This window comes from Brienomyrus brachyistius, chromosome 5 (genome assembly GCF_023856365.1).
Source record: "Brienomyrus brachyistius isolate T26 chromosome 5, BBRACH_0.4, whole genome shotgun sequence".
Lineage (NCBI taxonomy): Eukaryota > Metazoa > Chordata > Actinopteri > Osteoglossiformes > Mormyridae > Brienomyrus > Brienomyrus brachyistius.
Window position 1 is genome coordinate 21,553,611 of NC_064537.1, and position 14,972 is coordinate 21,568,582.

The window sequence follows — 14,972 nt, forward strand, 5'->3', positions numbered from 1 at the left end:
CGATGGGTGGATTTTTTGAGAAGGTAAAATTTACCCTAAGGACTGTTTCAGTGGTGTGAATGGTTATTGGTGAATGGCCAACAAAATGATGTAGCGGAGCAGCGAGTCGATATGGCGCAATAACATGCCTTCTCATGCTCAGGAATGGGAGGCCCATGGCTGCTGACACCCGCCAGCATCCTGCTGCCTATTATTTCCTGCAGACGCTGACCTGGGCCAGGTCTACAACGTGGCAGGTGGATGGAGTTCACAAGGAAACAATGACATGGCTGCGTTTCCAAGGAAGAGAAAATATGCCCGCGGCCTGTCAGGAGCGCCTACAGATTTTACTGCCGTTAAAAAATAGACTGGTTTGTTAAAAATACACAGGGACCGTAATCCTCAGCAGGAGAAGAGGACTCGGGGTGGACAGGTGGACATATGCAGTGAAAAATATACACACACGAGAATTTCAGATAATGAATGCATGTGTGAAATGGAGGTTCTGCTGAAGATGTTCGGCTGTAAATGATTCCTGGATGCTTTTCAATAGCATTCAGTAGTGCTAAACTGAAGCTGAAGGTAAGTGATTTACCTGCAACGTTACCATATGAATGCAGTTCTCAGGGATTAGTATCTTCTGAGCAGGAGTCATTGTAGGGTTTTAAGTTAATAGAACAGCTACTGCATAATACTGATTCACCAATGATGAACCATTGCCCAGTCAATCAAAAAATAAATGTGAGACTTACACAGCAGTATGTTCCTACTTAGGAAATAATTAGCCAATGAGAATTAATTATTTAGGTCCGTTCGTTCCAAAGAAAAGCAAAACTCTTCAATGCCAAATGTTTAAGAAATAACCTACTCTGCTATACAGTTTATGGCATGTAGTAAACTAAAATGTTACCATCAATGTATACAGACATGACAAACAGAAACCAGAGATGCTGTTACAAATCATCATTTTGGAGACTAGATTTAAAAAATATTTTGTAAGGGATCATTTGTAAGTAATAGGTCTTAGTAAGTAAAAGGGTATAGAAACAATAGCTATTCACCATCCTTAGTGCTTATTTCAATAGTTCCCGGTCCTCTTTAGTTCTGCAGTTAGCAAACTTTTCTAGCCAATTGCATGTCTGTGGAGGTTTAAGACTCACTGTTGGTTCCCAAAGCAAATACTGCCAGGGTTTTCAGGAAGGGAGAGACAAAGTTTTGACAAAAGAATGTGCATCAACTCCCATCATACCTCTTTCAGTTATCAAAAGACAATATTGTTCCTCTGAACCAAAAAGACAAGACAGAGAAAAGAGAAAAAATGTAGGCAGTTGCATATTAAAAATATTTAAAATGTAAAAGGACATTGATAACCTACTTGTTAAATAGAGGTCACATCAGACCTTTATTTTTTAACTTTTATTAAGAGATCAATATGCATAACACAATAATGTAACAGCATTAAGCATAAACTAGGCTGTGGTTTACCCACATGTTCCAGCTAGTGTTACAGCACTATTTGCCAAACTCTGGACAAGCTTCCTTCATTCTTTTAAGACAATCACTTCACATTAAATTGCTTGAAAGGAGCACTTAGACCTTTCATTCTGACCTAGCACAGTAGCCGACAGAGAGCAGAGCACCTAAAACCATGAACAAGTAAAACCAAGACTGAAAGAGATCAGAAATAACACGCAGTACTGTGTTGATAGTAGGGTTTATATGTTTATATTGCTCCTTGCTGCTGCACCATTTACATTAAAATATTACAAGTTAAATTTTATACATAAACCAAAAGTCCTACTTTTCTTAACTGCTAACTATTGCTTCACTACTCAGTAGAGCTAACATTACATTCGGTTTTCTCAATAACTCAGCTGTACAAAATAAAACTTCATGAAATACTTTTAATGTGAACTTTAAATATTTGAATGCCGTTTCAAGCTTAGCATAATTTAATACTGGAGTGCTTTGTTTTTTAATCAAATTATCAAAGTTACACAGCTGATTTTAACTCTCAATACGAAACTATTTTGATTGGATATAATTTCTGAAAGCAGCAAGGCAGATTAATTTGTATCAAAAACAAGACCAATCAGATTAAAGGACCGAGGTAATTTGCCTTTTTAATTATACAAAGGTACGCGTATTACACTAAGTTGTTTTGTAACAGGGTGATTCTTAATTACATCTCATCTCTTGGTCAAACAATATGTTTTTTTTTCCCTGTGGATGTATTTTGTTACCACTCATATTTCCAAATGCAACATAATTCATTATTTAATTCTTGGCGTCTGGTATTAATTGTGTCATTTCATGATCGTTGGTTTTGATGAAACCTTGGGTCAGGTCAGCTGACGCTGAACTCTGTGTTATATTAAACCTGTATTATGTTACTTACCTCCGGAGGGTTTTCATGGCTCTGTTGCAAAGGAAATGCATTGGGGCGGGGGGGGGGGGGGCGGGTTGACAACAGAGTTGAGTTCAAGAAGAGGGTGCAGCATGTGGGCAGCACCTGTCTAAGCATTCCTTATATCACACCTTTTCCCCCTCTTTCTCTATTCTGCTCCTTAGTGCAGTGTCTGACAGGCTGTTAAGTGGAGTGAGGCACCCATGTGTTTTAGCAGTCTCATGTGCGGTGATTAACATTAGATCTGGGACGCAGCAGCGCTCCCCTCCTATCCGGCCCCCTTCCTCCAGTGATAAAGTTAGCCCTCAAAAACTGACAAAGTATATTGCCGGGGCAGCTCTGACGCAGGCCCTTCATTTTATTATAGTGTCTGGTGTCACTGTGATGCATAGCAACGCGACGGCTGCCTATAAATATACCTGCTAGTTCCACAGATCATCCTATTTAAAAGTGAAGTGTGCCAAACCAGAGGGCTAATCCAATTCTCTTCTTGCCTCAGGAAATTCACGTTTAAAAGATATTTCCCATTAAATCTCCTATTAAATTTTCTCCTCCTCTAGCATCAAACATGTTGTCCAGTGTGCAACCACAAACTATGACTGTTATATATTTATTAGCTTTAGAATATTCTCGCATGCTCATAAAACTCTTGAAACAACTTTTTCCCCTAGTGTTTTTTTGAAAATATGGCATATTAATGTTAAAATCATTATTATATTTGATACGAAAATATTCAAGATAGTTAAGAAAATGTTAAAACAAGTGAAACAAGTTTAAGTGAGTGACAAAAGATGTTTATTTCAGTTTGTTTTACTTTAATAACACTCATTAAACAGTTTAATGAATCAAAATATAAGTACAATAATTGTCATAAATATCAACAAAAAATGCAAGTAATGTTTTGTCCAGAATAATTTGTTGTATTTGATATTCTGAAATTCTGTTACTCTCAGGGGAACTTCTGAAGATTCTATGGCAATGATTATCAAAATTATCTTTTTAGATTATCTTTCAGGATTGGTAATTAACGCATGAAACAAAAGTGCATTAATAAACTATTTATTGCATGTGAGGTAAACTAGACTGTCTTCCAAAGTCCCATTACTTCACAGTAAGTCAGATGTACGTAATATGCAGATCATTCAATTTGCAAATGGTCGACGTGTATGTAATCTTTTCAAGCTATGCATATTTAATTTGATCTCAGAACTATTTTGCAGTTTTACTATTCTGGAATTTTACAGTATATGACAGTATTAATTATATGTACAGTTGCAGTACCGCATGTTCAAAATTCAATGAATAATAATTCGATATGTAGGAGGCAGAAACAGAGGATGCTTCTTTGTCAACGTTTTTTTTTTCCTTTTGCTTTACAATGTTTTCATTCCCGCACCATCACCCACAGGGACGCAGCAATAACTTAATGCTCTGCTTCCTATATTCCAGTTAGCGGCAATACATCTTGATTTTGCTGCACGCCGACTGGCCGTCATCCAAGACAAGCTGCTGTGGCTGACCTGAATATACGGAGGGAAAATAGTCTCTGGCAAAGACCGTATGCCTGCAAAGCTACGGTGGTCAGCATCGCTCGTGTTGATGATGGCAAGTGCTAACTGAACATCTGGATGTGGTATGCATCTCTTTATCAGAGGAGCAGTCAGAGAAGGTCTCAGCTCAGGCCTCTTTGCTACATTCTGCATCTGTTTTCCCTCAGGCAAGGTTGCTCCTCTGACTGACCACCAAGGCCGTCTGGCTTTCTCTTCGTCTGTCCTTCTTTTTCTGTAGCCTAACCTTCCAGCAGATAGCACTGGAGCCCAGCAACAGCAGTCCGGAGGAAAGGAGCACCAGGCCCAGGATGGAGATGGTTGACCCATGCGAGTTGAACCTGTAGGCGACGGCCGTGACCACGATCCCGGCGATAAGGACGACCACACCGAAAGGCACGGTACAGCGGTAACAGGAGATTTCAGCTCCCCCGGTAGCAGCAGTCAGTTGGACTTCGTTGACCAATGGCACAATTGTCACGACGCAGTCATTGGCATAAGCCTTCTCCACAGGGCCCTTGTCTGGAACTGTGGGCACTTTCATTGCAGCTTTGCTGGAATCCTCTGGCATTGCAGTGTTACAGTATTGTTCCTAATGTTATCTACAGTGAACCAACAAATCTGTATTTATGCTGAGCTCCTCAGCCTCTCTCATCGGCGGTTCCAGATCTATAGAAATACATTCATATTTACATATATTTAGTTACATACATCTAGATGTATATCACATTGTCACACATGCAGATAAATGACAGATTTGAATGTAAAACACTAAATTTTAACTTAACTCATTCTCCTGTTATTCTACATGGAACCAATATTCCAAAAATCCAAATAAAGGTAAACAAAGTGAACTATGAAGATACATCCATCCATTTTCCAACCGCTTATCCTACTGGGTCACAGGGACTATGAAGATCATTACCACTTATTAGCAAACTTCTGAAACTGAAAAGTGCGTTTATTGATTACAAGTAATAATAAGCATTTATATAAAAAGCAACTGGAAAAAACCAAATTGCAAAAATGTAGCCGTTAGACATTCCTAGCCTCACTGAAGCAGAAACACTTAGCATAGCATGAGCTGTCACATTCCCTAGAGAGCGAGGGCTGACATTACAAACAGCTCCATGAAACATTATAAGCAGTTTCGCAAGCACTACTCTGACGTAGAACTTCACATGAAAAAATAACTATTAATTAACGGTTAAATCAACACCATTTACCACTAAACTGAAATTGTACCGCAACGCGTCTTAATATCTCATAACCGGTATGAACTTAATACAACGCGTTGAACTGCATTTTTTTGAACATGTACATTTTTAATTAGTCATAACTGGGCATAAACTGTTGCGTAAATTGACATCCTGCTGCACATAGCTGTATTTATGAAAACATTCTAACTATATCTTATATTTTAATTACACCATCCTTACTTGTAGAATGAACTGTTTCGTAGATTGCGCACTTTAACAATGATATGCAATGAATAGGGTGATAAAAAAAGGAATTTAAGTGAAGGAGGTCAAACGTGTCATTCAATGAAATATTAAGTAATACGAATACAAAGGAAATTCGATACACTGGTAGAAAGATACAGTCTATTTTGTGTTCGCTAAAAAGAAATTTTAAAAAGAAATTCAGCTCACTTTATTTGTCTGTTCTCCATTCCTGTTCAGAGTTTTCTCTTTTGCCCCTTGATGCCTTCAGTTTAGAAATGCTTCAGAATATTTAAGATTGTGGCTCATATATTCAACGAAAGGTATTTCGTTGTCCTTACGCCGGTTTCTTTTTAAATGGAAAAAAACGGCGCAGTTACTTATTCCAAAGACCCTTCACTCAAACACAACACTAAACAGACAAACTTCACTCTCTCAGTCTTCTAGCAAAGTTCGCGTCTGTTGAGGAGTCTTGAGTACTGATCTCCCGACTCTCATTCATCGGGTGTCTCCTATGAGCTCGCAGTGATCCTTTAGCAATGAAGAGAGCCCCCGAATGCCATAATATAGGGAAAGAAAGCCCATTTGAAATGTATCAATGGCTAAAGGGGGAGTTTCGAGTAGCGAGCAACACTTTCCCTCGTTTAACCCTATCCTTTCTATAGGCCTTCGTACAATCGACGCAGTTTGTCAACGTACAAAATTAACGCCATATAATGGAATGAAAATGTATACATTTAGCTAGTCGTCCTTACTTAAAAATAACTTTTTGGTGATAAAAACAGGCACACATATACATTTCATTTCGATTAAGAAATAAAACTGCCTCAAAAATGTTATCGTTAATCCCCGTAGGAAAACGTTAGTTATGAAGTAATTTCTTTACGTCTATTTTTAATTACACACAAATATAGAAAACACGGAGTTCAGTCTTCTGTGGATGCATATAGTTAGACGGATGAATGAATGGATAATATTGAATACTTATTGATCTTTATATTACTTAATCTATGTAGATGTTGTTCGGTGATTTGTTCATTGATCGTCTTTTTTCATTGTAACAAGGAGTTTACTCAGTTCCAAAGGAGATTGTTTCTTCATCAAGATACGTTTGCCAAAATTTACTCTGCTCCACCTCTCTCTTTGCTTTGGTGCAATAATTTTAACAGTGATTTACCATTTTAAAATATAATTAGGGATACGTCTATCGAACATCTATTAAAAACAGTTATAATGTTATAATTTTATATCTTGGTTTATGAATTATGATGTTACATCCAGATTACTGTACTGTATGTCTCAAATGCACACAGCAATGAAGGCCACTCCATTGTGTAAATGCAGAAGGTTTATTAAGGGGTATAGATGCCACTGACCAGCACAGGTTGCCTTCCCTATTTTCAAAGTAAAATTTTCTGACATAGTGGTTTTATATAGGGTGTTGTCTTGATCCTTTTCCTTCCTGGATTAGATCCTTCCCAAAAGAAAGACGTGACTTCCATGCAGGATCAGGAAAACATGCTCTTTCATAGCACAGTGCAGGATTTTGGTTTCATACAAAATGACAACCAAACTGTAAGTGCAACAACTGTAAGCAGCTGCCCTGCATTTTCCAGTATCCTCTTGCAAATTTATTCCAGCCGGCAACACAACTGAAAGGACATAATTTATAGGCGAGTCATTTTTCCTTCGTACCGTTGTTGCACTTTGACACATGCTGTTCTTTGCGTTGTGTTCTCTTGAGAAACATAGAGAACTAGACACATTACTAACAGGGGAACGAGTCTATAGAGATCTTAAGTGGGGTGACGTGAATGGCAAGACACAATACAAGAATTCAGAGGATCATTTTCAGCGGTATTGCTGAAGGATGTCACGTAGACTAACCTTGCTAACTCTTATGTTGTGCACTTGAGTTTGCCTATTAAAATATAGATCAGTTTCAATTTGAATTTAATACATATTATTTATAAAATTGCTTGACATATACAATATGTCCAATATGTGTATTGCAGTATGTGTATAGTAAGTTTATACTAATAGTCAGGGGAACATCAGGGGCATGGATACCCTGGCAGAATATGTTAAATTTTTAAATTATATAATGTAAGGGGGCAGGGGGCCAAGGTGATATTTTCCCAGGGAGTGCAGATTTTCAAGCTACACACCTGTTAATAATACCACGTATAATAAATTGGCATAATTGTGATATAATGACATAGATACATACACACACACACACACACACACACACGCACAGGTTTGTAATTATATCTTTGTGGGGATCCATTCATTTCTATGGGAGAAACCTTAATCCCAACTTTTACACCCGTAACCCCTACCCAGCCCCTAACCATAAGTATACAAACAAGATACAAGACTTTTTTACAAGGCATTTTTATTGTCTTGATTGCGGTTAGATTTTTATAATATTGCGTTTCTTATATATATATATATATATATATATATATATATATATATATATATATATATATATATATATATATATATAGAGAGAGAGAGAGAGAGAGAGAGACTTACCAAAGGAATATATTTCTAAAAGCAAACTAAAATGCAAAGTGCAACACATTTCTCATATTGGAGCTTCACACATGGTTCAGGGCGGTGCATTTATTTTTTGGGAACACAGCCCTGGCGTCACATCAGAACCCATCATCACAAAGCGTCATCAAATTGATTGCCCTGGCTTTGAAACATGGAACAAAATCTTATGTCTACCCAAATGTGTTATAATGGGGGTTGGGACAAGGGATATGACAGTTGTCTATGTAATCAGTTGGAGAAGAACGCTAAGTGTTACGTAATAAGCTCTTGGGAGTTGGTTAGAGCTGGAAGTGGCTAAACTTAAAGTGAGGCCTGTAATGTCCTCATCCTATGACAAATCTGTGTTGACATCATTGGGGCAAGGCTGAAATTTAGAAATGTCTAGAAGAATATTACAGTAATTAATAAAGAATGTCATGGCGCGGGCAGGAAAAGAAGGTGACGATCTACTGTTGGCTCACAAGACAAAGGAGTTTATTAGAGAACTGAACACTGGGGAAGACACAAAGTAAAAGAGCACAAGGGATCAAAAGCGAGTGACGGAACACAAGAACTAACTACAAAAATACCTAAAAAGGTAACAATAAGGGGAAAAGAGCTAGAAACCAGCACAGCGTAATATCTAACGATGACTTATTGGAGAACAGACAAGCACTTACATGCTTAAATAAAACTAGGGCAACCAAGGAATAAGTGTAGGACATAATCAATTAACCAATCAACACAGGGCAAAGGACAATATGCAACAAAATAGAACAATTAACAGGCATTGGTACAAGAAAACGGGCAACAGGTGGAACTAATAACAATTAACACACAGAGAAACCAGGGAACTTACTACCAAAAACCAGGAAACATTGACTGCATAATCGAACTTAAACACTAGGAGTAGAACCCAAGGATAATTAAATAGAACCAGAATGGAACAGAACAGAACACAAATAGGGAAAACCTGGGACAAAAAATCTCCTATTGAAAATAAACACTGGGAAACAAAAGCAAGAAATACAAATAAAGAGATGAAGGCTGGCCCAAGACCAGCCTCAAACCTACTACCGAGAGGTTTATAGTCTCAAAGCTACATGCTCACCCCACTGAGCTAGTTGGAAGTCCTGGTAATTGGGAAAATACAATAGGTACTGAAGGGCAGGGTAGTAATGGTACGGACTCTGACAGAATTCCACACAGATACAAGCCTATAGAACAAAGTGGATGGAAGATGGATGAATTACTGAATACATACATATACAGTACTGTGCAAAAGTCTTAGGCAGTCCAAAGAAATGTTTAAAGCTGTTTATCTGGGTAGCAGGTGTACTTTGGCTTAGGACAAAAAAACACAATTTAACATTACAATTTGTGCAAATGAAGAGTAACACAATAAAAACTAGTAATAATTTCTTCTGTTTTCTAAAAAGTTACTGATATCTAGTTGGATGGCTAGATGAACATCGCTTCAGTTCCCAAACTCCTCCTCAGGGGCACCTCAGCCGTTCCATGATTTTGTTAAATTTCACCAACAGCTCAATTAAATAATTAAATATATTGGTTTAAAAAGTCAGTGAGAGATTGACTAGCTGTATGAGGTGTGCTAGTGGCCAAGTCAAAAAATACATGGGTGCACTGGACAGTCGCTGTAAATACTAGGAGGATTTTAGCAGAGGTTCTGAAATGGCGAAGCTGACACACTTTGACAGGCATAATATCATAGTTTTACACCAACATCTAAACATCATTTTCTTTGCCTGCCTAAGACTTTTGCACAGTACTGTATATATATATATATGTGTGTGTGTATAATATAGATATAATGTCCATTAAATGTTAAATGTTAAATGGCCATTAAATATTTGTACTTATATTTGGAGAAATAGTACTCACTTTATATATTCAAAATTATTTGTCACTTTTATACTGAATTTTTGTGTATTCTGCACTTTTCCTCCCTCTCTGCATTGACTGAGAAACACAGCAGTAGGCACATGGTAATTTACTGGGATGTGAAATGCTCTTTTCCTTTTTCAAACAGAGACGTATCCTTTTCCTATTATAGCTCAGTTCCTGTGCCAGTAGACAATTCGCTATAGTGAGCCCTTCTGCAGTCCTGCCCTTTTATGCTGGTATTCTGAGTTCATGAGTTTATGTCTGAACTCAGTGACAGTCATACCTGATCCCAAAAAGTCAATAGAGACAGATTTTTTTTACACACACTCACACAGGCCTGTCATAACATCTTCCATAAAAATCAAACTTAAAACTGCCTGTAACTGTAATTTCACTGGAACGACAAACGACAAACTCTGTTAACTAAACCTGTCAATAGTTAAAAATATGAAACTCTGCCAAACAATGTGCCCTAATATGTAAAGAATACATTTAAGAGGAAAATGCTACGGTCTTTTTTCAGCTATTTGAATAAGCATTGAACTCGTGCTTTGACCGACAGGGACACTGTCTAGTGGTGTAGCCTAGTATGTCTTTAGTGTTATTTTTTGTTAAATAATGTTGCTTTCTGTACCTTCATGCAGTGCTGAATTTGGTGAAGTTGTTAAGAGGTTGGCCTGTACTGGTTGGCAAAACTTTACTCTATGCTGGAAGCCCCTTAAAACCTCTGTACTATTCCGTAAGATTGTGTAATTTTGGGTAGTGCTTTGTGGCGTTTTCACAGTTAAGCAATTTTGTGTACACTTTCTTTAACCCAATTTGTAAAATGTAGATACTTGGATGGTATATTTTTTGATCTCACTTCTGGGGTCGGATCGCAACATTTAATAATCATGTGTTTGTGAAAAAGAGGGGCTGGCGGGGAAAATGGAGGCACCAAGGGGGACGGAGACAAATGTGGTTTTCATCGGCTACGGAGCCACGCTGTCTCAGAGAGGGTAACGGAGTCCCAGACTGCAGCTGCGGCAGCTCTCGCCCTTGCGCAGTCAGCGTCCGGCACACCCATGGGGCTGCGTACGCGCCTTAATTGCAGACAGATGTGCAGCGGCGCTCCTCTTTTCATCTAAGCACGAGACATCCTGCACTCCGCTTTCCTGACATACGCTTGGTGAGAGGAGCACTGTGTCTTCCGAAAGGATGTGTCCCTAATGGCATTCCCCACCAACATACGAAAGCACCTCTGGTGACTTACTCCAGCACAATCAGTATTACATTTGCACGGTTGATTTTTCTGGGTTGTTCAGTCCTGCTGCGTGGAACTGTATATTTGCAATTTGAAACGGGAGGCTAACGTTTCAGCATTTTGTAATGAACTGTTCTCATTTAAATGAAAACTGTACACTGTGCACTGCACAAGCAGAAGTGCACTTCAGGAGCAAACCATGTTATAAGTTCAACAATCGTTTGCTTTCTATCTAGTTACATGATGCCATTACAGTTTTGTGTTTGATTCTGTTGCTGAAACAGAGAATTAAAATTAGTTACACATAAATCAGTAAGAAATTGACACATTTTAAAAGGAACTTTGCACCAAAAGTGGTTTTAAAGCACAAAAGGCATTCTAGTTCACAAGACCACACACTATTTAGCTCTAAATGTGCTGCCTTGATTGGCTTCCAGCATATTGTGTTCTCTTGACTCGAAGGCTGCAGACAACTGAGTCCCAGATGGATTCCTGATCACGAGTGCTGGAGGTCTTTAGAATCCACAAGAAAGCATTGGTTTCCTGCCACCCCATGAAGAACATAGTGTCAGTTGGGCTGCACCACAGACGCTGATCAAAGCATCTCATACAAGATCTGCACTTGCTTTCGGGGGGTCACACTGTCTTTCTTGGAAGATCATTTTGGCAGACATTTTAGAAACACAGACAGAGAGAGAGAGAGAGAGGATTGTGAATTAGCGTAGAGCGTACATTTTCACAGTTGAAAAGATTATACTGAGGGTTTTCTTCATGCGTATTATTTGTCAGGAAATGTAAATGTACAAACAGTCTGACCTCGAGTTACATACAGAGGTGCCGTGAAGAGGGGGTAAGTTAGGATGGAGCCCTAAAAATATCGGAAAGTTATTGGAATGGTCTTGGTTGGGGGGTTCAATGTGATATGTTTTCCTGGGGCTCAAAATCTCTAATGCCACCTCTGTTTATATATAATACATTTACATTCTAGTTTAACTACTTATCGACAGCACATAAAGATATGAAACTTCGTGTCTTGGTTTTCTGTATGTGAATAAAAACTACAAATATTACTTGATAACAAATTTACTGATGACACCAGAAGCGAAGTTTATGTTTCTATTGACATTACCAAAGTTTAGCTAGCAGACCGCCATTAAAATGTGTGTATTTGGTTATTAGCTGATTTTTTGAGGCTTCACCCTGTGTTATTTAAAAAACTTAAGTGTTTGCTTGTGTTTATCTTTGAATCAAAGCCTAGCTGTAGTTTATGGTTTGTGAAGCATGTAATAATGTGATGCTTTAATCTCAGATACATGTTCCAAGGGTTTTATTCATAACTAATAATTTGAATTTTCCTGATATAGTAGCAGTCCGGTCTGCAGTTCTGACACTCTACTGAGGTTCTACTCTATGTGCTTCAGCCGGGCCAACTCTTAAGTAGGTTTACTCGTAGTCCACCACTTCGCTGTAGCTGTGAAAAATGGGGGGTTTATATATTTACACTGGGAACCAGGAAATGAGGTAGTTCTCCACTGCCTTGTGCAATCCCCATGGAAACTGTGAATTGGAGGGGCATTTCCTCACTGCCTCTACTGTTTTATGGCCATCTGCTGGCGGAGAGAGAAATCTGGGCTCCTCTCTCGGCGCTTTTCTTCCCACACTTGCTGTTTCGCTGACTTACAAAATATCGACTGACCTGCTGAAGAACTGGAGCATCAGCCAGATGTTTCCGGAGCAGCAACTGCACTGGCTTCCTTTCGGCATGTCATCCGTAGGAGATACCGACGTCGCTTCAGAACATCTGACAGCCCTTTGGGCATCGCAGCTTGGCTGCAGACATGATGTCTTTCTAATACAAGTGTTCATGGGCGTGACTGCAGCAGATACTAAGGGCACAGGTGCAGTATTGAAAAATTCCAAAGACGTCCAAGTCCACATTTGAATCTGGAAGCAAAATATTTTCCAGGGATTTATATCATGTAAACTAAACATTCAGGATGACACTCATTGGATGTGTTGCAATTTTGTCTATATATGTTACTATAGATAAAATAAAATCTAGTATTTTACTATACATGTAGATCTTGATGGAATATAACTATATACTATGCTATATTAATACTATATATTACAGAAAATCTTGAAACGTTATCATAAAACAAGAAAATAAATAAAATCAAGTGTCTATTTATATATGTATAGCAGTACCGGGTGGAAATGGTTTCGTTCATTTGCTGCTTGTCAAAATGCCTCCTTTGTAATGTGAAATAAATACTAATCCGTGGAAATGCACAGCAACCCATTCTGTGAATTAGAAACCATTCTTTGTTTATTATATTCCATTATTCCACCCTGAATTATTCCGATTGGTGTAAATTACAATACGGTAAACATGCAGTCGCACTTACATGTATACTTAAAATAAAAATAGTGCCCTTAGGTGACTGTACGTTCTATTTACGTACAGCACACCTTGTTTGCTTCTGCTATAGAAAATATAAAATTGCATATTAACAAATGGAGGTATTGAAGATCCATCATGCTCTCATTTACGTTGGGCTTAATTCCATCACTTAGTGCGGCGTGCTCAGAGCCCCCTCATGTGGCCATAAATCTATACAACAAGCACGTTTATAAATTCAATACTCACAATTGAAGCACGGTTCGAATGGATTAAATAAAAATTGGGGCGGACCGAGAACTCTTTAACTGTCACATGATAATTCAGTCAATCAAGATAATAAAGTTTTTTTCCTAGTGGATCAGTTGTACTTTCGGAGCAAGTGAAAAAGCGTGTATTTTATCCATATGCAACTGTGTTCACTCTTCCAATCCTCACTCTTTCATTCTTATTTCTGAGTCCAACTCAATACTAATGGCAGCTTCGAAATAGAGACTGGTGTTTATGCAGAGGTTTCTTGGGTCCTGTTTTTCCGATCATTTTTGGGCTTGTCGTTATTAAAACTAAAGAATTCACACATAAAGGCTTCGCATATCTTCAGTGACCAACAATATTTTTGATACATACAAACGCCAACATGTAAATAAAAAGTAACTGGCAATATGTCAAATCGACTATCTAGATAGTAAATATGAAAAACAGAACATTTGAGAAACTGATAGCTGTTGACCATTTTTATTTCTGCAGTACTTTAAATTTCAAAGCATCTACGTCTCACCTTTTATAAACTAATTCCATACCCTTTGGTCATTGTTTCCTACCACATTGTCATATATCATATTATCTGCTAAGTAAATTTGCTAAAAGTGAGAACAGTGAAATAGGAATATAAAAACAAGTATGTGAAGATATTCTATCAAAGGAAAAACAGAAAACAATGAGGCCGTAAAAAAACTAGCACTCCTTCTAACGTTATATATGGTATACAGTCAGCGTATGTGTATTGATGAGTACACCTAAAATTCCATTTTAAACAAGAAATAGATTAATGACATTCTTAACGTTCTGATCTGAGTTTGTGCTGAATATAAGTATACGTAGCACTTTGGGATCGATGTTTTATAGATTGGTGAAATATATAAATATGTCAAGGCATGTCAGACTACCTCAAAAGTGGATGACAGGCCTCAGACTACAGAGCGTCAGTATTAAAAAAACTAACCATGACAACGATCGTCAACACGGATTTGAAGTATTTGCTAAAGGTTAAAAGTTACATTTAAAAAAATATTTGAACTACTTATACAATATAAATATATTTATTATTTTTTAAGAAGATTCATGTGGTTCTATTGGTAGACTTAGTATGGAAAGTACAGTTTATCTAAATTGCAGGGTTTTAATTACAGTCCTGCAATTTAGGCGGAGAACGACATAAATATTTCCTGTCTATAGTTATCTTTTTCCCCAGACATCCCTTTGAAAATTTGATGGAGGAATCCAC

At 37.9% G+C, this 14,972-nt stretch overlaps 1 protein-coding gene across 1 annotated transcript; it reads right to left on the bottom strand.

Moving 5' to 3' along the window:
- Window positions 1-3,158: 3,158 nt before the first annotated feature.
- tmem100a (transmembrane protein 100a) lies at window positions 3,159-5,994 on the bottom strand. Its single transcript, XM_049015647.1, has 2 exons — window positions 5,586-5,994; window positions 3,159-4,602 (listed from the first exon to the last, which is right to left on the bottom strand). The coding sequence occupies exon 2, from the start codon at window positions 4,502-4,504 to the stop codon at window positions 4,100-4,102; it is 405 nt and encodes a 134-aa protein (XP_048871604.1). The 5' UTR covers window positions 4,505-4,602; window positions 5,586-5,994; the 3' UTR covers window positions 3,159-4,099.
- Between the last annotated feature and the right edge of the window lie 8,978 nt (window positions 5,995-14,972).